Raw genomic sequence first — 27,614 nt, forward strand, 5'->3', positions numbered from 1 at the left:
AGATAACTTTGAAGGGTTCAAGACTTCAGTGGAGGAAGTAACTGCAGACGTAGTGGAAATAGCAAGAAAACTAGAATCAGAAATGGAGCCTAAAGATGTGAATGAATTGCTGAAACCTCATGATGAAAACCAATGGATGAGAAGCTGCTTTGTACAGATGAGCAAAGAAAGTGGTTTCTTGAGACAGAATCTACTCCTGGTGAAAATGCCATGAAGATTGTTGAAATGACAATAAGGATTTAGAGTATTACAATTAGCTGATAAAGCAGTGACAGGGTTTGAGAGGACTGATTCCAGTTTTGAAAGGTAGATAAAATGCTACCAAACAGGACTGCATGCTATGGCGAAATTGTGAAAACAGGAGTCAATCAATGTGGCAAACTTTCATTGCTGTCTTAAGAAACTGTCACAGCCACTTTAACCTTCACCAACTACCACCCTGATCAGTCAGCAGCCATCAACATCAAGGAAGGATCCTCCACTAGCAAAAAAAATTACAACTCACTGAAGGCTCAGATGACGTTAGAATTTTTTAGCTTTAATAAAAGTTTTTTTTAGGGCTGCACCCATGGCATATGGAGGTTCCCAGGCTAGGGGCTGAATCAGAGCTGCAGCTGCCAGCCTACACCACAACCACAGCAATGCCAGATCCTTAACCTACTAAGCAAGTCCCAGGAATCGAACCTGTGTCCTCATGGATACTAGTCAGATTCATTTCCACTGAGCCATGACGGGAACTCCAATGAAAGTATTTTTTAATTAAGGTATGTACATTTTTTAGACATAATGCTACTGCACACTAAACTACAGTATAATGTTAATACACCAAAAAATTCATGTGACTCACTTTATCATAATCACTTTATTGTAGTGGTCTGGAACCAAACCTACAACATCTCTGAGGTATAACTGTACATATTCTTCTCAAGCACACAAGGAACATTCTTAGGATAGATCATATGTGAGGTCACAAAATAAATCACAACAAATTTAAGACAACAGAAACCACATCAATTATCTTTTCTAACTGCAATCATATAAAACTAGAAATCGATAAAAGGAAAGGAAGAAAGTTCATAAATATGTGGAAATTACACAACACACTTCTGAGCTAACTAATGGGTCAAAGGAGAAGTCAAAAATGAACTCTCAAAAGAGTACTTTTATACCCTGAAACAAACAAAAATGGTACACACACACACACACACACAGAGGAATTTATTTAGCCATAAAAAAATGAAGGATATCCTACCATTTGTGACAATGTGGATGAACCTGGAGGTGTAAATGAAATAAGCCAGATGAAGAAAACAAATACTGTATGGTATCACTTACATGTGGAATCTAGAGGAAAAAGAAAAAAAAAGCAATTTCACAGAAACAATAGAACATCTGTTGCCAAAGGGTGGGGATGGTAGAAATGGGGCAATGTAGGTCAAAGGATACACATTTTCAGTTTTACAATGAATAATCTCTGAGAATGTAATGTACAGTATTGTGACTATAGTTAATTTGGTACTGTATACCTGAAAGCTGCCGAGAGTAGACCTCAAGCATTCTGACCATCAAACAAAAACAAACAAACAAACAAAAAAAAGAAGCAGCTAACTACATGAGGTGATGTGTTAATTATCTTGACCTTGGTACCATTCCACGATATCTATCAAATTATCACATTTATACTTAAATATATACATATCTGCTAATTATTCCTCAGTAAAGTTTAAAAAAATTAGTACAGTAAAGCATCACAAGACATTTGGTTGAGCCAAGAGGATAATGAACGCTTATAATGTTGAAGATCTTAAAAAGACATATAAAACGAGCTTGTTGGTACTTGGCAACAAGAAAAATAGGCAAAAAGATTAGCAGCTTAACTTAAAAACAAAGGAAGAGGGCAATGTAATATTCCCATTTGTAAAATTGTAATATTGCAATTTTTTGCTATTGTGAGTAGCTCTGGAAGCTGCAGCATGAATTTGAATTCTATGGTAAGAAAGCTATGTGGAAAAATCCCCCAAGGAGTGTGAGTGGATCCACACCTTGGTAATGATTTGTTGTTCTCTACTACTTGGCCCTGGCACAGTAACTCAGAATTTAAAGGACCTGCTTTAAAATGTCAAGTAATACTTTATGGTATATCGTACTATGCTATTAGAGAGTCACAAAAATCTTCAGCCTATATCCACTTCACCCCTAGAGTTTATTGTGTAAACCTAAAACATCTAGATTTCCTGGTTTTACTATAATCTGTATCTAAGTTTGTCTAAGGGCATTGTATATTCTTGTACCTTCTGTTATCCACTTGTTATTCATTATGATGCTGATTCTACAACTGTTGCTTAACAGCAGAAATTCACTCTTTCAAGCAAAAAGCCTATAGCACTGTGTGGAGAATTCTCATACCAAGAAAAATGCCTACTTTTATCCTATGCATCTGTGTTGGAAGACCGTATACAATTCATTTGATTATAATGCATAAACCATTAAAAAAAACTAGCATCACAAATTTGGGGGGAGGGGAGGTTAAGGAGAAAAAGATAGCTTTATTGCTTTGCCAGGCAAAAGGGGCCACAGCAGGTTAATATCTTAAAGACTGTGCCCCACATCACAATTATTATTAGAAAGTAAATGATAAGAAACAATGCCAATGAAATTGTTCCAAGAAAGCTACAGGGGGAAATCTAGTTCCAAAGATATGCATTTTTAGCTTCTAGGTAAGGAGAATTTTACTTTCTAAATTCCATAAACAACTTTTGTTCTCAGAATTAGTTAAGAATTAACTATTCAACATTTTGTGGTCACTCACTATGTAAAATCAATTTATAATAATAAAATATAAGATATAGTTTAAAAAAAAACATTGACTTTATTAGCCTCACTCTTAATGTTCATTACAAATACAAAAATTAAGTCTAACTCGAAACGTGGTCTCTTAGATTTAAGAATTAGGACAGATATATGACCTAAGAGGAAGGGGAACAACAATAAAATAAAAAACCCCACTAATCCAAAAACCCCCAATGATTTATTTATACATTATAAAGTTTAAGCTGTAGCCTTTACATTTCCTTAGATGGTATTTTCTTTTGACTTTCTATTAACCTCATGAGTACCTGCATTTCTAATGAGATCCTATAATCTATCACAGGTCTTTCAATTATGAAAAAAAAAACCCACAGGCAGATATGTGTACCAAGTACTTTATGAAATTCACCACTCGCAGCTGACCTTCACAAAGAAACTCCAAAAACCAAAAAGACTATGATACTCTTAAAAACCAAAGGCTATATAGGGCCTATCTTTCCCATCTTTTCTGTATTTTAAGAAATAATCTGATCTAATGCTGTTAATGTAGAAATACATTTTACATATTTTAACATCAATAAGAAATGACATTCAAGGGGAGAGCCAACATTTTAAAACCAAAAAGAACACATCTTGGACACCTTAAATTACAAATTCAGTTCTAAGCAGGAACTGCTACTGTGTAACAAATACTGCTCATATCAAAAGTGCTGATGACAAAAAATTCAATATGCCCTCCCCACAGAACTGTTCACATATATATGCATCTATCTATAACTGAAATAAGATTTTAAATGTTTAAGGTGCTTAAGTTTTGCACTGCAGGACTAATTCAATAAGTATTCATCTGCTACCTCTTTGGTAGCAGCTCCAGTTAGAGTGAATGATCCACGGGCAAAAGAGCAAAAGTGCTGTTATTTTCTGGAATGGGGCATTTGTGGAGCTGGGGTGCCCTCTATTGGTAGCGAAGAGGACACACTCATTAGCTGTCCTGCATGCATTTTCTCATTAACCCGGAGTTCACACCCATCCTGAAGCATTCGAACAGCTATTCGGGCAATGTTCTTAGAGTCATCAAGACCACTATGAGGTCGCCCATCATAATCCATTCCGAGTTTTTCAAGCATTATTGTTAGCTTGGTTTGGCTTCTAGGAACCTGAAAAATAAACAAACAGCTTAGAAAATAATTCGATACTATTCTGCATGTCACTGTGAAGTGGAAAAAGAAGTTGCAAATTAATAGTAATAGCTAAATAAAGTTAGGCAAAGGACAAACACTCTGGGTTAAATGAAGCAAATAAAGAGCAAACCTTCAGAGCTTTTTTTTTTTTTTTTTTTTTTTTTGTCTTTTGTCTTTTTTGTTGTTGTTGTTGTTGTTGCTATTTCTCAGAGCTTTTTAAAAATACATTAGAATTTTACCAAAAAAAAAAAAAAAAAAAAGGAGTTCCCATCGTGGCGCAGTGGTTAACAAACCCGACTAGGAACCATGAGGTTGCAGGTTCGATCCCTAGCCTCGCTCAGTGGGTTAAGGAACCGGCGATGCCATGAGCCGTGGTGTAGGTCGCAGACATGGCTTGGATCTGGCGTTGCTGTGGCTGTGGCATAGGCTGGCAGCTACAGCTCCGATTAGACCCCTAGCCTGGGAACCTCCATATGCTGCGGGAAGCAGCCCTAGAAAAGACAAAAAAAAAAAAAAAGAATTTTAGATAAAAATACACAACACAGATGGAATCCTTAAGACATCTAAAAAGTCTACAGTTTTGTAATTTAATGAATAATTTATGAAAAGAAATGATTGTTCTGAACATCTACCATTTTAACCCAAACTAATTCTTTTGAATGGCATTTTTCCATAATGTATTATTTTACTTGACTGACTCCTTAGATACAGTGAAAGAATATCTGGCTTTTCTAGATGACTAAAGGTAATAAAGGTCCAGAATGAAAGAGAACATATGCTATTTTAGACCTATTTAAATACTTGCTCCATTTTGATAAATATAAAAATCTCAGACACTCCCCAAATTCCAACATGTCCTCCACTTTTGAGAACCACTACTTTGTCTTCTGTATATCCCTACCAGGAAGAAAATTTGATAAGTTTGACATGATGTGGTTGTATATAGCTGGCTTTGTCACCTATGCATCTTAGAGCCACTGTAAAATGACAGTAATAGTTATACTGTTTACTCACTGGGCTACTGGGAGAATCACAGAGCAAATGACATAAAAGCACCAAGATAAACATCAACGATTATCCTAAGCTGCAATACTGCCAATGCATCCTGAGCCTTCCACTAAACATCATCCAGAAAATGCACTTCTAAAAGTACCTTTTCTAACACACTGAATAACTTGAAATGGACTATTCCTAGAAACACACAACCTATCCTATGAATAGAAGAAATCCAAATGACTAATAATCATAGGGAAAAGACCTCAATTTCATGCATAATTAGACAAATGCAAATTAGAACCTCAATGAGATGGCAATATACATACATCTACAAACATTTCAAATGTATGGTAATACCAGATGCTGACAAAAACATGGAGCAATTGTAAACTCATAGACACTTCTTGTGAGAGTATAAATTGGTACAACCACTTTGGAAAACTACTTTTGCATTATCATGTAATGTCAATGTGGTACATATCCTGTAACTCAACAATTCAGCTCCTAAGTTTGTTTATTTATTTTTGTCCTTTGTCTTTTTAGGGCCTCACCTGCAGCACATGGAGGTTCCCAGGCTAGAGGTCTAATCGGACATGTAGCTGCTGGCCTATGCCACAGCCACAGCAATACCAGATCCGAGCCTCATCCGCAACGTACACCACAGCTCATGGCAACACAGGATCCTTAACCCACTGATCGAGGCCAGGGATAGAACCCGCATGGTTCCTAGTTGGATTCGTTTCCACTGCCCTATGACAGGAGCTCCTCAGCTCCTAAGTTTATACTCTGGAGAAATGGGTGCACAATGAACCAGAAGATATGAACAAGAATGTTTATAGCACCACTGTTCACAAAAGCCCCAAAATGTGAAAACCATCAAATGGTCAGCCAAAGTAGAAGAAATAAACTCTGGTACAGTCACAATATAATTCTATACAGTAATAAAATAAACAAACTACACTTGCTACATACACAAGGATGAACATCAAACATAATGTTTAGGAAAAAAGCAAAATAAATAATATACCCACTGTGATACTAATATACCTTGTTCAAAAACAGGCAAAACTGAACTATATGCTATAAGGATCAACACAGAGATACTAAAGTTATAAGGAAAACCAGAAAATGATTCCCATGAAAGTATGGATTACAGGAGTTCTGGGAGGAAGGAAGGGAGTTAAGTGGGTGGAATTTACAAGGGATTTTAGGAGCTCCTGCTGTGGTGCAACAGAATAGGTGGCATCTTGGGAATGCTGGGACACAGGTTCAATCCCCATCCCGGACAGTGAGGTAAGGACATAGTGTTGCCCCAGCTGCAGCTTAGGTTGAGACTACAGCTTGATCTAATCCCTGGCCTGGGAGCTTCATATGCCAAGAGGCGCCCAAAAATGAAAAAAACAAACAAAACAACGACAACAAAAAACAAATACAAAAGTTTTACTTTAAAACAGTCTGTCAAAATCTACTTTTCTGTAGGCATAGCTTTCAATTTTTTTAAATGCTAAAACCACAAAAAAAAAGTTTTTAAACAACAGCACCTTTTTCATGAACCTATGTTAGGATATGCCTCACCAAAATGAGGTTGTAAAGGTAAAAAGATGACACAAGAATAACACATAATAGTGAAGCAAAAGGAATCTAGGATGATTTCAGAAGCAGCCCAAACAGTTCAGATTAGAACAGAATTAAAGGCTCCAGAAAGATAGTCTCCAAGGAAAAGCGGGGGGGGGGGGGGGGGGGGGACTGACAGATCACCTGAGTGTTTTGAAAACTGAGAAGTGATTAACAGGTTGAGTGGAGAGAAACGGGGTAATAAAACAACTAAAGAAGTCAATTACTAAATCTGGGGAGAAGTTGTGAACACTCTCTACAGTTAAAACAAATGTAAATACTGGAGTTTCCCTTGTGGCTCAGCAGAAACGAATCTGACTAGCATCCATGAGGATGCAGGTTTGATCCCTGGCCTTGCTCAGTGGATTAAGGATCTGGCATTGCCAGGAGCTGTGGTGTAGGTCACATACGGGGCTCAGATCCCATGTTGCTGTGGCTGTGGTGTTCGCCAGTAGCTACAGCTCCAATTCAACCCCTAGCCTGGGAACCTCCATATGCCAAGGGTGTGGCCCAAAAAAGGAAATGTAAATACTGAAATAGTGATTTGATTATAAAGCTAATATAACTCAGAAAGACGCAGGGAGGGGAAGGACATCCAGGAATGATGGCTTTTTAACAGAGCTACACCTTCACTTTCCATTACAGGAACTCAGCAGACACTTGAGACTTTAAAATCAAGAAGCAGGAGTTCCCCTCCTGGTGCAGCAGAAAGGAATCTAACTAGGAACCATGAGGCTGCAGGTTTGATTCCCTGGCCTTGCTCAGTGGGTTAAGGATCCGGCGTTGCCGTGAGCTGTGGTGTAGGTTGCAGACATGGCTCGGATCTGGCTTTGCTGTGGCTGTGGCATAGGCTGGCAGCTACATGTCCGATTAGACCCCTAGCCTGGGAACCTCCATGTGCTGCAGGTGAGGCCCTGAAGAGACAAAAGACAAAAAAACAAACAAAAAAAACAAGAAGCAGCATAACCATATAATTTAGATAAAGGAAAGTTAAGATGAGAAGACATAGCTTTAAAAAGTTGAAAGTGTCTGCCTCTGGAGAATAGGAAGCAGTACTGGTGAGGGCCATAGTGAAAAAACTGCCATTTGTTACAAGACTTGCAGTACTATTTTTAAAAATTTAAACTATTCACAAGTATTAACTTTAATAAAATTAAAATTAAAAATCAGCATTTGTCTCACACACAATTCATGTACTGAATACCCCCACAGGTTCAAATCTGTTATTGAAGATTGTATATATATATATATATATATATATAGTTGCCCTATTTAAGTAACAAGTTGAGTGAGGAAAATAGTTTATTTTTCTAAACTCACAAAAACATAACTAATTTGGAATCCAAACAATAACAACGAATTATATGACCTTTTTCTGTGTAAAGCACACAGTAAATTACAACTTTATGTACCCACAAAGTATGATAAACTTATCAAGAACACTATAATCAAAATAGAAATCTTACCTTATAAAAGTTTCCATATGACTTCCGAATATTGATCCATTTTTTGGCAAAAGGTGGATATTTAAGCCTACTTAGCCGGCACTGAATGTTCAGGAACTTACTCATATCCCATGAACTTAAAAACAGGGGGAAAAAAATGGATTAAATAAATGATATACTATTCTTTTTTTTTTTTTTTTTTTTGGTCTTTTTTTTTGTCTTTTTGCCATTTCTTGGGTTGCTCCTGTGGCATATGGAGGTTCCCAGGCTAGGGGTCAAATCGGAGCTATAGCTACAGCCACCGGCCTACGCCACAGCCACAGCAATGTGGGATCCGAGCCACATCTGCAAACTACACCACAGCTCATGGCAACGCCGGATCCTTAACCCAGAGCAAGGCCAGGTATCTAACCCGCAACCTCATAGTTCCTAGTCAGATTCGTTAGCCACTGAGCCACGACGGGAACTCCAATGATACACTATTATTAAAAATGAGGATTTTAAGTCATTCTTAAAATGTGTGAATATTCACCCATCACCATAACATCAAGCTTATAAAATTACCCTCTTCCTCCAAAATAATAATTCAAAAATATTCACCCATCACCATAACATCAAGCTTATAAAATTAACCTCTTCCTCCAAAATAATAATTCAAAAATAAAACTTTAGGAGTTCCCACTGTTGTGCAGCAGAAACAAATCTGACCAGGAACCATGAGCTTGCGGGTTCCATCCTTGGCCTTGCTCAGGAGATTAAGAATCTGGTGTTACTGTGAGCTGTGGTATAGACTTCGATCTGGCACTGCTGTGGCTGTGGTGTAGGCCGGCAGTTGTAGATCCGATTTGACTCCTAGCCTGGGAACCTCCAAATGCTGTGGGTACAGCCCTACAAAGCAAAAAACAAACAAATAAGTAAACTTTGAAAAACAGGAGTTCCCTCATGGCTCAGTGGGTTAAGAAACCAGCATTGTCAGTGTTGGGGCTCAGGTCACTGCTGTGGTAAGGGTTTGATCCCTGGCTGGGCAACTTCTGCATGCTGCAAGTGAGGCCAATAAATTAATTAATTAATTTTGAAAAACAAAGAAAAGTGGAAGTTGAATATACTAATTTTTTTCACAAACTAATTCTCATTGGGCTTATCTTGACCATTTTTAAGGTTCTGATTACCTGGGCACACCTCTATCTTCAGGATTTTTTCACAATTCTAAAATAACTGCTCAGCTTAATTTCAATGCCAGGTTTATCATAACATGAATTTCTCTGAGTATGTTTTGGGTATCAGGGTATGTTTTGATATAAAACAAAAGATACAAACAAATGAACATGATAGTTGAGAGAGAAAAGTAGCTGATTATCAAGAAGTTGCAAATCAAAACTACCATGAGGTACTACCTCACACCAATCAGAATGGCCATTATTAACAAGTCCACAAATAACAAGTGCTGGAGAAAAGGGAACCCTCCTGTACTGTTGCTGGGAATGTAAACTGGTATAACCACTATGGAAAACAGTATGGAGGTACCTTAGAAATCTATACATAGAACTACCATATGACCCAGAAATCCCACTCTTGGGCATATATCTGGACAAAACTTTCCTTTTAAAAAACACATGCACCCACATGTTCACTGCAGCACTATTCACAATAGCTAACACATGGAAACAACCCAAATGTCCATTGACAGATGATTGGATTAGGAAGATGTGGTATATATACACAATGGAATACTACTCAGCCATCAAAAAGAACAAAATAACACGATGTGCACCAACATGGATGGAACTGGAGACTCTCATCCTGAGTGAAGTAAGTCAGAAAGAGAAATACCATATGATATCACTTACATCTGGAATCTAATATAAGGCACAAATGAACCTTTCCACAGAAAAGAAAATCATGGACATGGAGAACAGACTTGTGGTTGCCGAGGGGGAAGGAGTAGGATGGACTGGGAATTTGGGATTAACAGATGCAAACTATTGCCTTTGGAATGAGGTCCTGCTGTATAGCACTGGTAACTATATCTATTCGCTTATGATGGAGCATGATAATGTGAGAAAAAAGAATGTATACATGTATGTATAACTGGGTCACCTTGCTGTACAGTAGAAAATTGACAGAACACTGTAAACCAGCTATAATGGAAAAAATAAAAATCATTATAAAATTTAAAAATAAGTTAGGCGTTCCTGTTGTGGCTCAGCAAGAACCCAACTAGTATCCATGAAGATGTGGGTTTGATCCCTGGCCCCACTCAGTGGATTAAGGATCCAGCATTGCCTGTGAACTGTGGTACAGACTGCAGAAGCAGCTAGGATCTGGCATTGCTATGGCTGTGGCTGGCAGCTGCAGCTCCATATCAATCCCTAGCCTGGGAACTTCCATTTGCCGCAGATGCAGACCTAAAAAAAAAAAAAAAAACAAGTGCTGGAGAAAAGGGAACACATGCCATAGCATGTGTTTCTACAACACCAATAAACCTAGGTAGTTTAGGATAATCCTGACTGTACAATGTAGAAACTGCATTAGTTCACACATGGTTTCTCCTAGTCGAATGCAATCAGAATCACAGCAGTAGAAATTATAACCTTTAGCAGAAAAGAAAAAGCTCTCAGCTAAGCTGCTATACCAGCAACAGGAGTACTTGTAAGTATATGCTAAGAAAATTAAAAACAAAATGCCTATTCCCAAGCTTCTCTGGCATCTGTGCATTTGTAACATCCTTTGAGGCAACTTCCACAGACCCCAAGCTGCTTGCCTGGGCTGTGCAAACTATTTCTAGGGGTATCAGTTATTGTTTTGTTAGTAATCTGGCTGTAAAATTGCACAGGTTTTGAATGCTCTGCTCCAGAACATGAGGTTTTTACAGAAGTGCATACGCTCTGTTACAACTCTACCAGGAACACTGCTCATTCATGTTGAAAATCAGTAACAGATTTCTTAAGAGACCCATCAACATTTTCCCAAAGTTCTATTTTGATGTGATGTTCTCCTACTGTACGTGAGGGCCTCTAAACCCTTCATGTACATGACACCTCAGCTTTACTGTCCAATTATCCACAATTTGAAACGGCTGTTAATTGGGACTTTCTTCTTCAACCAACAGCATGCAGTATAAGAGCTGCTTCAGCACGATGCCTATAATCCTTGTTTAAAGCTCTCTCATCTCCCCACTTGGCTTTTCATTTAATGCTTTTGGAGCATGTTTTTAATCCCCTTGCAAACATAAGTCTTACACACATGAAGTTATCAGACTATTTAGTCAGATGCCAACATGAATGGTCCATATCACAGAGGTTGTAGGACTTCAAGAAAAAGATCAATGTAAGTCAGTGTGTCTGGAGTAAAAGACACTATAAAGGGCTTTGAGTAATAATAAAGAAATAGGAGTTCCCGTCATGGAGCAGCAGAAATGAATCCAACTAGGAACCATGAGATTGTAGGTTCAATACCTGGCCTCACTCAGTGGGTTAAGGATCCAGTGTTGCTGTGGTGTAGGCCACGGACGCAGCTGGGATCTGGCATTGCTGTGGCTGTGGCATAGGCTGGCAGCTGTAGCTCCGATTTGACCCCTAGCCTGGGAACCTCCATATGCCTCGGTTGTGGCCCTAAAAAAAGAAAGCTAACAATAATAATAATAATAATAAAATAGTCAAGGAAAAGAATCTTCCAGAAGAAAGGAAAGTTGTATGAATACACAAAGAAAGGATAGGCTATGTGATTTATGAGTCATCCTGACTGGAGTAAAAAAGAAAAATGGCAGGAAGATTAGACTACACAGGTAGGGTGGGATTAGATGAGAGAGCCTAGAAAACCAGACTGAAGAGTTTGGACTTCTTTAAGCAAGGAAGTGTTCTGATAAAAACAATGTTTTGGTAAAGTCATTTTAGTTTTACACATTAATATTTACTCTTCTTCTGGAGTTCCCATCGTGGCGCAGTGGAAACAAATCCAACTAGGAACCATGAGGTTTTGGGTTCGATCCCTGGCCTCGTTCAGTGGGTTAAGGATCTGGTGTTGCTGTGAGCTGTGGTGTAGGTTGTAGTTGCAGCACAGATCCTGCAGCAGCTACAGCTCCAATTCAACCCTAGCCTGGGAACCTCAATATGCTTCGGGTACGGCCCTAAAAAGACCAAAAAATAAAATAAAAAATAAAAGTTAAATGAATACAGATATCTTTAATTTTTAAAAGTATATAAAAAAGATAAATTTCCTCAAGACTTACCCATCTGTTAATATAGAATACTTATACTTTGTTCCTAATTCCTTCAATTTCATCCAGTCAATGACTTTTTTTAGTACCTGAGGGAAGGTATCAGCTTTGTCCACCTGATCCTGAGGATATGAAAGTAAAACACATAAAAATCAGGTTAGCTTCACACAGTCCTACAAAAAACTCAGACACAAACACTGGAGGGAAAGGAACGGTAAAAGTCTTATCAATGATGTTGTAAACTCTTGATGGTTTCCTGTGCTAATCTAAAATTCCATTTTTAAGACAATTAAAAATTGTTTATAGCCAAGTATTAGGGACTGCTTTCTATTTTTGCTTTTTAGGGCTGCACCTGTAGCACATGGAAGTTCCCAGGCTAGGGGTCAAATCAGAACTATAGGTGCCAGCCCACATCACAGCTGCATCCAAGCTGTGTCTGCAACCTACACCACAGCTCACAGCAACACTGGATCCCTGACCCACTGAGCAAGGACAGGGATTGAACCCCCATCCTCATGGATACTAGTCAGATTCGTTTCCGTTGTGCCGCAATGGGAACTCCCAGGACTGCTTTCAACTGAAAATACATACTCCTCCCAAAATTAAGATTAGGATCATCCACAGAGGTTCTCTCTTTTTTAGTACTCAATTTAGTGGCTTACTGAGTCTCCAGAGGGGAGAAAAGGGAAATCTCCTCTCAGCTGGGGGCCACAGCCCTCTAGAGTAGTCTCCCTATCTCAAAGCTGACAGCTTTCCAAAACAAATACTCTCCAAGACTTTCCAGACAGAGACACACAAGACCCTTCATGATCTAGCTTGTCTCTATCACTTTAGCTTTATTTGTGACTACTTTCTCAATAGCCTATAATGCACCTGAAACCACACCAAACCACTTACAGTTCTGCCCTTCAGACCTGAAATGCCCAGTCATTCTCTTCTACCTATTTACCTATATGCTCAGCCAAGCTCACCAACCTGAGTTTGTCCAGGAGAGCCCTCCATTCCCTCTGTCACAGGGAGCTCCTTCTACAGATGCCCATAACACCCTGATGAAACACTATCAGTTTTCCTAGCTGTACTGTGACCACTGGTTTACTCTGTCTGTCCCCATCTTACAAATGTTAAGAGAGCTCAGGAGAAACTCCTTTGACCATCTTTGTCTCCCTCATACCTTGGAAAATATCATAGCAGGCACTCAAATATTTGTTGAGTGAGTGAACAAATGAAAGAATGAACAAAGAACTAAATAAATGAACAAAGGATCTACCACATTAGAATACAATCAAAAATCAAAGACCTAAAAAAAAGCTATATAAAACTAGGCTGTAAATAGATACATTTTAAAATTTTATCTCCAAGCTCAGCATGGATATAAAGCTCAGCTAACTAATTTCACTAATGCTCCAAACAAATGAGATGTTTACCTTCACCATTACAACTTCTTAAAAGGAAAGGCTGAAAAAATCTTACTAGCTTTAAAACTTGCTTTTCTGTTTTTTTAAATATTACAATACAAAAGATCTTTACCAAAGAAGGAAAGTATCACATTTAATTGTTTACAACAATAATTTTCTTAAACTATGAAATAAATCCCTAACTTCAAAACTCCTTTCAAACTCTAGAAAAAAGGAACATAGAATTATAACCTGAGTAATTCCAGTTAGATTGATGCAGAAATCAGAAAGTTGTGTGTTAATCTCTGGTCTCACATACTGCTGAAACGTATCTTCCTACAAAGGAAGGACAGCAAATTAAAATATTTTCTATGACTTTAGATACATGATACATAATACATGACAAAGTTAGCCACACTAGGTTATAATTTTACAGGTGCTCAAGGCATAGACCTTTTTAGAGTTTTAACAATTTAAGAATAATGCCCTATTCCCAGAGTACTGAAATTTTAGTAAAAAATTATGTTTCATAGTTTAACACTTTTTAAGGTAAAATGAGTGTCTAAAACCAAGTCCTCAAACCAAAGTTTAAATAAACATTTTCCAGAGGAGTAGAGTGTTGATGAGTTTTTACACTATTTTGAAACTGTAAAGTCTATTAACACAAGATACTAACAGCTTTTGAAATAATAAAGTATTTTAAAGAAATGCCAGTCTTCGCGTTATAACAAACTAGCTCAAATTACTGCTCTCCCATTTACTCCTGAATAGTTTTTATTTTTAAGATTCCATCAAACTGAATTCTGAATAGTCAAAATTTAACTATATGATATGTGGCAGTTTAAAGGGCATTAATAACACTATATATCTTAGCAATATTTAACCTCCTCAAGACGCGTTCATGCTTCCCTTATTTTATTTTTTGCTTTTTAGGGCTGCACCCATGGCATATGGAGGTTCCCAGGCTGGGAGTCTAACCAAGAACTATAGCAGCCAGCCTACACTACAGCCACAGCAATGCAGGATCAGAGCAACGTGTGCAACCTACACCACAGGTCACGGCAATGCCAGATCCTTAACCCACTGAGCGAGGCCAGGGATCGAAACTGCAACCTCATGGTTCCTAGTCGGATTCATTTCCATTGCACTACAACGGGAACTCCTATGCTTGCCTTATTTTATGCTAACAACTCCGTGAGCTCATAAAGGACAGTATTGTTAATTATGAGGCTCAGGTCTGTCTCTAAGTGCTTTTTCCTGAGCCCAATGCTACCTCCCTAAACCAGATCACACTAAACCACTTATTAAAAATTCAAGACAATTTCAAAGCCTAAAGATTTATTGGCAGCAACTATTAATACTAGGTTAATATAAAGAAAAAGACAAAAGAATATTCCCTATAGTAGAATATTAAAAAATTAAGAAAAATAAGTGATAATAAAATTCTTTTTACAAACTACTATGTTAAGCAGGTTAATTATCAACACCTACAAAAAACTGTAAAAGAGTAAACAAACAGCAAAGAACATCTGAACTTCAAAAGTTACTTACCAGACATATTGCATAAGGAAAAATTCTACTTAACCGAATCTCACAGACAAATGAAGTGCATACCCTTTTAAGTATCAGTATTTTGTTTCATAATTTTAAATGAAAATCTTTCAAAAATATGTCACAACTTCCCTCACCATTACAAGCAGGTAATAAATACTAAATATGACATTAATAATAAAATTTTACTATGTAATACTTTTAACAGAATGGTGCTACAGAGAACTATGTATTCGTTGACCAAATATTTAATAATCACCTAAATAAATTACATCATAAGTTAAAAGATTCTTATAAAACAGAGTAGAAAAGAAAACAGAGTAGAAAAGAAGGATCAGAAACACTGGGTGTGTGGGGGTATCCAAGCTACACTACTGAACAGAGAACCACTTGGGCTTTATTTAGAAGGCAAGAATTAAGGAAGGCCTGGAAGGAAGGAAGTGAGGATGGAAGGGAGGAAGGGAATTAGCAGCAAGACCTCCAGAGGAAAGGAATTTGAGCTAAAGCCTTGGGAGGTAAGGGGGTGGAACACGCATGGCACTTCTGAGAAACAACAAGCAGGTCAGCAAGCAGGTGAAATCAGAGGTAATGAGAGGCCAGATCATGAAAGTAATATGACTTTTAATCTGAGTTAAATGGGGAGCCATAAAAGAGCTATGAGCAGAGGAGTGAAATGATCTGATTTCTATTTTACTCTGGCCACTAGATTGAGAATGGGTTGTAGGGAACAAGATCGAAACAAACTGGTTAAGTGGTGAACACAACAAATCTAGACAAGAATTCAGTGGGGCTCAGGCTGAGTCAATGCAGTGCGGTTCTGGATATATTTTGAAGACAGAGCAAACAAGAGTCGCTGCTGGCCTGGATGTGTAATGTGAGAAACAAAGGAGTCAAGGATAATTCCAAAGTTAATTAAAGAGAGCAATTAAAGAGAGTCACCAGCCCTCAAACCATGGAAGGCTAAAGGCTGAAGATAAAACAGATTGAAGATAAATTCAACTTGGGACACATTAAGATGTCTGTTTAGATGTCCAAGTAGAGATGTTAAGTAACAGTCTGGATTTGGGTCAGAAAGCAAGTTGAAGATATGTATCCGGAAGACATCAGCATATAGTTTCTAAAAACTATGGAACAAGATGATAAGACAAAATCATTAAAGGAAAGGATCTACATAGAGAAGACGACCTGGGAGTAAACCTACAGCATCAAATATTAGGAAGTTGGGAAAAGAGGAATCAGCAAAGGAAACTGTGAAGGGGAACCCAGCAAGGCTGAAGAAAACCCAGTGGAATGAGATGTACTGGCAGTCACTTGAAGAAAGTGCTTCAAGGAGAGAGTGGTCAATTCCACCAGGACTTACATGAAGGTCAAAGATGACACTGAGGAGTGATCTTAATGTAGTGAATGGAATGGAATACATAACTTAAGCCTACAGTGGTGTGGGTTTAAGAGAGTATGGGAGAAAACAGAGAGAGACTTAAAACATGTAACTTTTTCAAAAAAATCTGCCATGGTGGAACAAAGGCCCTGGGTAGCTGGCAGGGAAGTGGGATCAAGTGAAGGCTTTTTATGGTGTGAAAAATAACAAGTCCATATGCGCTGGGAACAATACAGTGGAAAGCAATAAGTCATTCATGTCTAAATAAGGAAGAATGGCTAAAGGAACGTCCTTGAGTGAGAGAGAGGAAGTAAGATCTAGTGAGTTATGAAAGATGATGATCATAGCTTGATGATCATAACTCTCTTCCTTTTAATTTATTGACCTGTTTGGATAAGGAAATTATATAAATAGGATGATTAAGAATATAACTAAAAAAGACTTCAGATAACACAAAAAATTCTATGCATTTTAATGCACGAAGCCTTTTTATACTCACTCCCAGTGTGTTGCAACTGGGGATACCACAAAAGTAACTTCTGGATACGGAGATATTACAATACATCCTCATTCATATTTTATAAGGCAAATGGTATTAAACACTTCACCAGAAAGATAATCAGTTCTAAGTTGAAAGATAATTTCCGTATCTTATTTTCTTATTTTTAGAGATCAGCATTTAAATTAGTCTACCATAGTGGTTCTCAACCCTAACTGCATACCAACTGAGAAGCTTTAAAAAAAAAAAAAAAAAGATGACACCAGGGGTCCTACCACAGAACAACTAAATCAGAATCTCTGGGATGAGGGCCAGGTATCAGTAATTTTTTTTTAATCTGCAGGAGATTCTGATATTCAGCCAGATATGGATTCTAAGCAAACAGAAAAAATACTTTTATTTTAGCTACTGTAAAAGGAGAGCAACAGACTCTAAAATTATTTTATTATACCCTATCTATTAAGTACGCAGCAAGAGCAAACATCCCCTCTACAGAATTCTAATTCTAGCTAACACAGCAAATGGGACCCTTCACTGTATCACCCAACCCCAGAATAGCTGCTGCTAAAATAAAACTTAAATGTAAAAATTGACTTACTATTTCTAAGGTATGTGTATTCAGTAAAACAACAGGAAATTCTATTATTTCATGTATGAACTCAGGTGGGTTACCCTCTTCACAAGTGGCTTCGAAGTCAATAATACAGATGTAGTCATAGTAACTGTCAGCACAACTGCCCTCTTTCAACATCAGCTTCTGCTTCTTATAATAGTTTTTCAGTCTCTTCTTTAGTACATCCTTTACACCTCTAAGGAAAATGAGAATAAAATTAACTCAGGTGAATTTTATAGGCAAGAACCTGAACTCTTACTTGCTGGCACCAAACTGAACATTAACAGTCACAGCATAATTTAGCAAATGCTAGCTAAAATAAAAGTAAAGAAACCAAGACTCAAAACTAAGTTAGCAAAGAACTAATTTAAAAAGAACATTTAAAACAGCATCAGGATTTTCCTTAACACATAACTTTTCATTTTTGCGATACGGTACATAAAATATATATTTGGTCTTTTAAACCATAAGCCTTATTGACATACCACCTACACAGCCATCCTGCTTCATACACTAAGATGACAAACATGATACAAAAACTGAAATTAATACTGAATTAGTCTACTGACCAAATTTTTGACAAATTTCAGAGAATGAAAATCCAGGTAAAATTAAACATACTGTGCTATCTCTTCCCTTTCTTTTGGTTTTTGTTAAGTTAGACAACTAAAAAAATCCATATGAATATGAAAGCATTATGAGTCTAATATATAAAGTTGAATGTCTGTTAGCTATATAAGGAGGAAAACTAATTTAGGAGACACCCTAGACTAAACCATGTCCAGAAAAACACTGTCATAGTTAGTAGATTCTTTTTTTTTTTTTTTTTTTTTTTTTTTTGCTTTTTAGGGCCGCACCTGCGGCACACGGAGGTTCCCAGGATAGGGATAGAATCACAGCTACAGCTGCCAGCCTACACCAGAGCCACAGCAACGCCAGACCCAAGCCACATCTGCAACCTAACCACAGGTCACGGCAACACAGGATCCTTAACCAGCTGAGCAAGGCCAGAGGTGGAATCCGCAATCTCATGGTTCCTGGTCAGATTCGTTTCCACTGTGCCACAATTCTTAATTGTAAACAGATTCCTTAATTTACCATGGGTAGAATATGATTTAGGAGATTTCAGTTTGACAGATATTTTTAAAGTATATGTTCCACAAATGGGAGGTGGGGCAAGGTTGTTCTAAGTGGATAACATTGGTGGGTAATGGCAGTCACATTCAACAAACAGTATTTCTTTAAAAAAAATGAAGTCACAACCATTATGTAGACTTCCTTTACTGTTACTTGGTTGAGTCCTATGAGGGCTTGCAAATATGAAATGCTAGTAAATATAAGAGGATCTAAACTGTCATTAAAAGTGTAGTGACAAGGAAAGCATTTTGGTCACATCACTAACGTTTCTAAGCTTTAGTTTTCCTCCCTAAACTACCACTAAAAAGGAATCTTATCCATGAAAAATTCTGCAACATTAACCAACTATTTGTTTTAAGAAAAAAAAATGTTTTAATATGTTTATATTTGCTTGACATTTTCCAAACTACCAAAACCTAGGAAGGAAACCCCCTAACTACTTTAATATTAAGGTATTGAGCATGACCTCTGGGTCATGTGTGCAGCTTTGGATTACTCTGTCTTAATTTTTATTTCTTTTTTGAAGAAACTGTATTACTTAAGGTAGAACTGTATTTACTAAAAGGCTGTCTGCAAATCTACTGGCAACACAAACATACAACAGTTGCTCCAGAGAAACCTGCATCTTTAACAACTCCCTTGTCTCTCCAAATCCCAACAATCACCATTTTTGCCAATTCCAACTCAGAAAAACATTCATAACCTGGTTCTCTTGGATTTTTCTTGGTAGGGCTCTCATTAGCTTCCTCGACTATGGCAACCATCCCTGCTATCACAGCCCACTTCTTCATTCTTTACCTTTCTTCTACATTAACAGTAAACACTAGAGCCAACTTCCTGCTGAAATACCTTCAGTGGCTCCCTCCTGCTTCAGAGGTAAAATGCTTACTTCAGCACAGAGTTCCTTCAGCACTGAGCCACGACCTGACCTATCACTTCAGCATCATCTTTGATGTTCGCCCTCCCCACAGTACATCGCACACTTCAAACAAAACACAATAGCCACTTTCCAAAAATGTGGCACATTTTCATATTCTATAACTTTGGATGTACAAAGAAAAAGATTATGTAGCAGAAAACATACAAACAGAAATTAGGAGTTTTGATTTCTTTTGCCCAAAATACCCTCCTTCCCTTTTCTGTTTTATATCAATTCGAATGTCATCCCTGAATCCCTGAGACAGATTCTCCTCTGTAGTCTCATGATGTACTTGGCCAGAACTCCAATAAAGCAAGGGTCATTCTGTATTAGGATTATCATTTTGCATATTTTCCCCCAAAGATTGAGCTTTCCAAAATAGGAAATAGATCTGTTTTACCTTTATAACAGTATTACTTAGTAAAAGTACTCAAAATTTGGTAATTTTGGATATAAACAAACATCTAGATCTCTAGCTCCCATATAAGTCAGAAGTGAGCAACCAATCTTCACACCAAGGAAGGACAAAAGTTTTGCTCAGAAAATCTTTAGTAGGCTGTATTTTCATAAGAGGAAAAGTCAGGGGGAAAGAAGGTAAAAATTAGAGCAGAAAATCAGGAAGGGAAAAAAATACACGTGTGATCTTTTGAAAACAGAATAGAGCAGGGAAGCTCTATTTTAAAGCAAAGAGGAGGAATACTGTTTATAAGAGAATAAGGATTCTAGCAGACCCAAAACCAGTAAGTTTTCCTCCAACAGTGTAGTCATTTCTTCTCTTGATGCCTGGCAATTCTCTTGTATATCAAAAATCTACATGATTTTCCTGGATTCCAAAGGTCATTTCTGTTCCATGCCTCAAGCCAAAATAAAGTGACTGGTTTTACAAAAAATTATTAAAACTTAACTATGTATACATCTCACTGAAGGCGTGCGCGCACACACGAGTTGAAGCTGCGTTATTTTTTCATTCAATATACAGTTAAACCCTTACTATCATTCTGCATATTGTGAGAGGCTAAAACAGAAGACAAAATATTTCCTGACAGGTGAAAGCTTTTTTTTTTAACTACCTGGTTTCACAGAAACCCTCTTATAAAAATAATACAAATGACCAAATGAAAAGGGAAAATATTCAATCTCATTAATAAGGTATAATTATCCATCAACCAAGTGACCAAATGAAAAAAAAATCTAAACATACTTGCTATAAAAAGACAGATACTCATATATTTCTGGTAGATTATCAAAACATTCAAAGGCTTTAACTCAGCAATCCTATTATCTAAAATATCAACAGAAATAATCAGAATCACACATAAAGATTCATGTATAAGAATGTAAACTAAAGCTGTTATTTGAGTTGTTAATGGTTATCTCTTTACAGTAGGATTACATGTGATTTTTAATTTTTCAGTGTTTTCAAGATTTTCTAGAATAAGCATGAACTACTTTTATAATTTAAAAAAATACTTTTAATTACCTGGTTTCAAGCTTAAATTCTGAAAGTTTAGCTCTGAGCTCTTCCTTACTCATTCTATTAATGCAACCATTTGTAATAGCAATCTCTTTGTAAACTGGGTCACTGAAATCACTTGCAATGGAGGTAATGAATTTAGATCCTTTTGTTTCTTGGCCATCAAGTCTACATCGTTGCTTTTTCTACAAAAAAACAAACACACACATACATATATACTTATACATATGTAGTTTATAGCTAGCACAAGCATCTTAAAGAGTCAAACTCCTGAAGCCTTTTGATGCTACATGTTCAATAAAAAGTTCATAGAAAGAAGATATGTGTTCCTAATACAATTTACCCTGTTTTCTTCTGACTCATGAGGTTCCTCACAGGACATGAAGCTAAGTAAAAAGAGCACTGGTGTTGGAGTCAGAGCAACCTCAGTAGAGAGCCCCAGCTGACCATTTACTATCAGCATAACCTTGGGTAGTTACTTACTAGCCTCTGATCTTCAGTTTCTTTATAAAATAAGATAAAACTGTCTCAAACGGCATTTGGTATTGGTAATGATAAACAGTATCTGGGTGAAATCATAAGGATTAAATGAGATCAAGTATATCAGGCTCCTGATACCATACCCACCACAGCTATTAACAAATGTTGATTTTACTTATCATTACAGATTGTAGGTCAGACTTTTTCACAAACAATATTCTAAACTTTACAAATGAACTTTTTTTTTTTTTTTTGTCTTTTTAGGCCCACGCCCACGGCATATAGAAGTTCCCAGGCTAGGGGTCATATCAGAGCTGTAGCTGCCAGCTTACACCACAGCTCACAGCAACACTGGATCCTCAACCCACAATGAGCAAGGCCAGCAACTGAACCCTTGTCCTCATAGATACTAGTTGGGTTCATTATCACTGCACCACCACAGGAACTCCAAATGAACCGATTTTTAAATAAACTTATACAACCAAGTTTTAAATAAACTTAATGCCTTCCTGAGAATTCTTTAACTTGACTTATTTTACAAAGTTAACAGAAATTGGCCATTATAAAAACAAAATGGACCAGAAATCTAATTCAAAAGTTGCTAGTACCCAAGGCAAAGGAAATATATTCAGTTTCAAAACACACAATTTCACAAAAGTTATATGCATGTATCAGTTATGCAAGAGAACTATAGTTACCATAGTATAATGCCTTCCTCCTTTCTTAAATCAAAGTCCATGTTAAGAAAAATATATAATTCGATTCTAATCGTGCCACAGGTAGTCCCAAATAACTAATATGTTAAATTCCAAAGATTCATTTATGTTATTTTCCACATGCAATGTTACAAATATTAGGTATGTTCCAGAATTTTCAAAAATACTTTGGAATTTACTATCAATTCATACTAAAGCTCGTTAACTTAGTCATAATTTACCACACTGTCCCCTTGTGAACTTTAATTGCAGATTAAGGAGAGATGACCATGGACAGGCCATAGTCCCTGACTTAGAACTGATCCTGATGGTTCAGGGACTTTCTCACTCTAAGCCTCAATGTGATGCAACACACATTTAGAAGATACTATGCTAGAACACTGTCTACTTCCTCCACCGCTACCTTCACCCACACACTTCTTCCCTTTTATTCTCAGTGCCCAGCTTCCTCAGTTTTATGGTGAATGGTCTTTCTTGTGAAGGGTCTTTGTATGCTTCCTTTCCCTCCAAGCCCTTCCCCTGGGTCTTTGCATAGTTATCTCATTTGCCTTCTAATTACTTTAAGAGGACTTCAAGTCCCTTCTCTCTAAAAAAAACCACTCTTCTATGCTACTTCACTCTTCAATTTGAGATACTGCCAATAACATCATCGTGTAAATCAGTTTACAATTTTTTTTTTCTTGCTTTTCAGGGCCACACCCGCGGCATACGGAGGTTCCCAGGCCAAGGGTCTAATTGGAACTGTACATGCTGGTCTACGCCACAGCAATGCGGGATCCGAGCCACATCTGCAACCTATACCACAGCTCACAGCAACACCAGATCCTTAACCCACTGAGCCAGGCCAGGGATCGAACCCTCAACCTCATGGTTCCTACTCCGATTCATTTCCACTGAGTCATGACGGGAACTCCTAAAATAATTTTTGAAAGTTTATTTTTAATGAGAGAAGTATGACTGAATGCACTTCATTATATTTTAAAGTCTAAAATTCTAAGATGTAGTGACTTAAGGCCTGGGCCAATGTTTCTAGTTGGTTTTAATAACTGTAATACTTGTTAAAAACCTGTTTAATAATGATGGTCATTTAATAATAAATGATACAGTCTCTTTTTTTCAGGCTCAATTAAGCAAAATATTTTGTTGTAATTCATCTAAGTAAATTTTCATTATCCCTAATGCCATTTGTTCTTGTAAATTAATAGGTGTTGCATTTTTGTCTTTGTAACCAAGTAAATTCAAATTTCATCAGAACTCCTCTTTTAGGATTTTAATCAAAATTAATTCTGCTTCCAAGTTTTTCTTTAAGTGTGTAGATGTAAAGGCTTTTAAAAAAAAATGATAATGCACAGGGTTTCTGGCATAAAATAATGGAAATGTTTTCAAAACATCTATTTTCAAAATGTTCTTGGTGCAAAAGTGGATATAGAAGGAACATACCTTAACATAATCAAAGCCATTTATGACAACCCCACAGCAAATATAATACTCAATTGGAGAAAAGCTGAAAGCCTTTCCCCTAAAATCTGGAGCAAGACAAGGATGCCCACTCTCAGCACTGTTATTCAACATAGTACTGGAAGTCCTAGCCACAGCAATCAGATAAACAAAAGAAACAAAAGGCATTCAAATAGGAAGAGAAGAGGTAAAACTGTCATTGTATGCAGATGACATGATACTATATATTGAAAACCCCAAGGACTCAACCCAAAAACTACCTGAACTTACCAACAAATTCAGCAAAGTAGCAGGATATAAGATTAACATTCAGAAGTCAGTCACATTTCTATATACTAACAATGAAATAGTAGAAAAGGAATACAAAAATACAATACCTTTTAAAATTGCACCCCAAAAAATCAAATACCTGGGAATACACCTGACCAAAGAGGTAAAGGACTTTTATGCTGAGAACTATAAAATATTAATCAAGGAAATAAAAGAAGATGTAAAGAAATGGAAAGATATTCCATGCTCCTGGGTTGGAAAAATTAATATTGTAAAAATGGGCATACTACCCAAAGCAATCTACAGATTCAATGCAATCCCTATCAAATTACCCATGACATTTTTCACAGAACTAGAACAAACAATCCAAAAATTTATATGGAACCACAAAAGCCCCAGAATTGCCAAAGCAATTCTGAAGAACAAAAACCAAGCAGGAGACATAACTCCTCCCAGACTTCAGGCAATATTACAAAGCCACAGTCATCAATACAGTGTGGTACTGGTACCAAAACAGACATACAGACCAATGAAACAGAACAGAGAACCCAGAAATAAACCCAGACACCTATGATCAATTAGTCTTTGACAAAGGAGGCAAGAACATAAAATGGGGAAAAGACAGTCTTTTCAGCAAGCATTGCTGGGAAACCTGGATAGCTGCATGAAAATTAATGAAACTAGAACACGCCTTCATACCATGCACAAAAATAAACTCAAAATGGCTTAAAGACTTAAAGACAAGACACCATCAAACTCCTAGAAGAGAACATAGGCAAAACATTCTCTGACATCAACCTTATGAATATTTTCTTAGATCAGTCTCCCAAAGTAACAGAAATAAGAGCAAAAATAAACAAATGAGACCTAATCAAACTGACAAGCTTTTGCACAGCAAAGGAAACCAAAAAGGAAACAAAAAGTTTCTCCTAACTTACAGAATGGGAGAAAATAGTTTCAAATGATGCAGCTGACAAGGGCTTAATCTCTAGAATATATAAGCAACTTATACAACTCATCAGCAAAAAAGCCAACAACCCAATTGAAAAATGGGCAAAGACCTGCTAGACATTTTTCCAAGGAAGATATACAGATGGCCAACAAACACATAAAAAATGCTCAACATCCCTGATTATTAGAGAAATGAAAATCAAAACTACCATGAGATACAACCTCACACCAGTAAGAATGGCCATCATTCATAAGTCCACAAATAACAAATGCTGGAGAGGGTGTGGAGAAAAGGGAACCCTCCTGCACTGTTGGTGGGAATGTAAGCTGGTACAACCACTATGGAGATTAGTATGGAGATACCTTAGAAATCTATAAATAGAACTACCATATGAACCAGCAATCCCACTCTTGGGCATATATCCAGACAAAACTTTCCTTAAAAAAGACACTTGGGAGTTCCCATCGTGGCGCAGTGGTTAACGAATCTGACTAGGAACCATGAGGTTGTAGGTTCGATCCCTGGCCTTGCTCAGTGGGTTAAGGATCCCACGTTGCCATGAGCTGTGGTATAGGTCACAGATTCTGCTCGGATCCCACATTGCTGTGGCTCTGGTGTAGGCCGGCAGCTACAGCTCCAATTAGACCCCTAGCCTGGAACCTCCATATGCTGTGGGAGTGGCCCTAGAAAAGGCAAAAAGACCAAAAAATAAAAATAAAAAATAAAAAGACACATGCACCCGTATGTTCATTGCAGCACTATTCACAATAGCCAACACATGGCAACAACCCAAATGTCCATTGACAGATGACTGGATTAGGAAGATGTGGTATATATACACAATAGAATACTACTCAGCCATCAAAAAGAACAAAATAACACCATGTGCAGCAACATGGATGGAACTGGAGACTCTCATGCTGAGTGAAGTAAGTCAGAAAGAGAAAGACAAATACCATATGATATCACTTATATCTGGAATCTAATATAAGGCACAAATGAACCTTTCCACAGACAAGAAAATCATGGACTTGCAGAATAGACTTGTGGTTGCCAAGGGGGAGGGAGTGGGGGTTACTGGGGAACTTGGGGTTAAGAGATACAAACTACTGCCTTTGGAATAGATTAGCAATGAGATCCTACTGTGTAGCACTGGGAACTACATCTAGTCACTTATGACTTGAGCATGATAATGTGCAAAAACAGAATGTGTACATGTGTGTGTAACTGGGTCACCATGCTATACAGTAGAAAAAAACTGTATTGGGGAAATAACTATTAAAAATAATAATAATAAAAATCTTCTTGGTGCAGAAAAGGTTTCTTTTGATAAGCACCTACTTACTAAGTTATTATTAAAACATATTTTCTTTCATCTTGAAACAAATTGTGTTTAAAAAAAAAAAAAACTTTAAGGACCAAGCTATTAATCCCTTTTTCATCACAGAAAATGACGATTCAGGAAGGGCGGAACCCAGTCAGATTCATGTTACTAAAAGATCATTCTAGTTGCTATGTGAAAAGAGCAAGAGCTGGGAAGCCTCTTATAAGTACCCGCACTAAGAGGTGCTCAGCATCTCTGTATTATTAATGGTATTATTTACACTCTGCAGCGCTAGTCAACAAAAAATAATTATCTGTCAAAGAAAATAAAGTTTTAAGACTGTTTTTGCAACTTTGCCACTGTAACGAAGATTGACCAGTGAGCTATCAAAAGCATTAAGAGTATCATATAAAGTCCACAGGAGAAAGAAGTAAATGGGCACAAATCAGAGACAAAGCTCCAGCTAACAGACACAATACTTTCTGCCAAGGCTGGGAGGTGGGCTTAAAGTCTTAGGAAGTGACATACCTAGAACATTTGGCGAGATTTTTAAAAGCACAGGCTAATTACGAACTAGGGCTACAAAGAATGAAAACAGGAACCGTGCCCCCCCCCCCAATGTTTACAGAAGAATTCCCACTAAAATAACTTCTAAAACCGCAGTTCACGTACTTCTCGTCTACTGTTTACTCACTTCCAGAGGGTGACTAGGACCAGAGAGCGCTCCATGACAACCACCCAGAGTAAAGCTCCCAGAGTTGGGGACCGGGAAGGCGGCCGGGGCTGGGGTCCTAGGGTGCGCAGGCTGCGGTTCCTGCGGGAAAACCCTCGAAGACTGGGGCGCGCGGACGGACTCTCACCTCGGGATTCCGATGCTGCGGCTGCTCCCCGCACTCCGACCCCAGCGACCCGCGCCGCGCGGGAGCCAGGGCCTCGCCGCCGGGCTGGTGGCTCTGCTCATCCTCCATGCTGCGTGTCACCTAAGAAGAGAACTGCTGGTGTCCGCCACTCGCTAACTCTCACTCGGCCAAGCCCGAGAGCCTCGCCTTTCTCCGTTGAAAAATTACCGGGCTCGCGTTCCCGCGGCGGCGGCCACACAAACTCCAGCGGACACCTCCCACTTCCGGGAGCGTAAGGCGTCCAGACGCCGCGCAGGCGCGGTGAGCCGGCTGGCGGAACGCGAGCGCTG

General features: G+C 37.8%; 1 protein-coding gene across 11 annotated transcripts; it reads right to left on the reverse strand.

Annotated features, from left to right (window-relative positions):
- Window positions 1-843: 843 nt before the first annotated feature.
- ERI1 (exoribonuclease 1) lies at window positions 844-27,537 on the reverse strand. 11 transcript variants are annotated; one of them, XR_014829967.1, is made up of 8 exons: window positions 27,286-27,537; window positions 21,232-21,410; window positions 17,681-17,891; window positions 13,907-13,990; window positions 12,134-12,382; window positions 9,039-11,619; window positions 8,727-8,848; window positions 8,228-8,312 (listed from the first exon to the last, which is right to left on the reverse strand). XR_014829967.1 is itself a non-coding variant. In XM_021075032.2 (7 exons), exons 1-7 carry the CDS (start codon window positions 27,391-27,393, stop codon window positions 3,723-3,725), a joined length of 1,050 nt encoding a protein of 349 aa, XP_020930691.1. In that variant the 5' UTR covers window positions 27,394-27,537; the 3' UTR covers window positions 844-3,722. The 11 variants fall into 11 exon arrangements, 3 of the variants coding, with proteins under 3 accessions (XP_020930691.1, XP_020930692.1, XP_084856337.1); XM_021075032.2 differs by lacking the exons at window positions 8,228-8,312; window positions 8,727-8,848; window positions 9,039-11,619 and adding exons at window positions 844-3,965; window positions 8,066-8,180 and having other exon boundaries at window positions 12,273-12,382; XR_014829959.1 differs by adding an exon at window positions 3,190-3,965 and having other exon boundaries at window positions 8,066-11,624; window positions 12,140-12,382.
- Between the last annotated feature and the right edge of the window lie 77 nt (window positions 27,538-27,614).

Source organism: Sus scrofa, chromosome 15, assembly GCF_054392235.1.
Source record: "Sus scrofa isolate SSC_HxYL_T2T_F1_AM1 chromosome 15, Sscrofa_HxYL_maternal_Yorkshire_Landrace_v2.0, whole genome shotgun sequence".
NCBI classification, from domain to species: Eukaryota; Metazoa; Chordata; class Mammalia; order Artiodactyla; family Suidae; genus Sus; species Sus scrofa.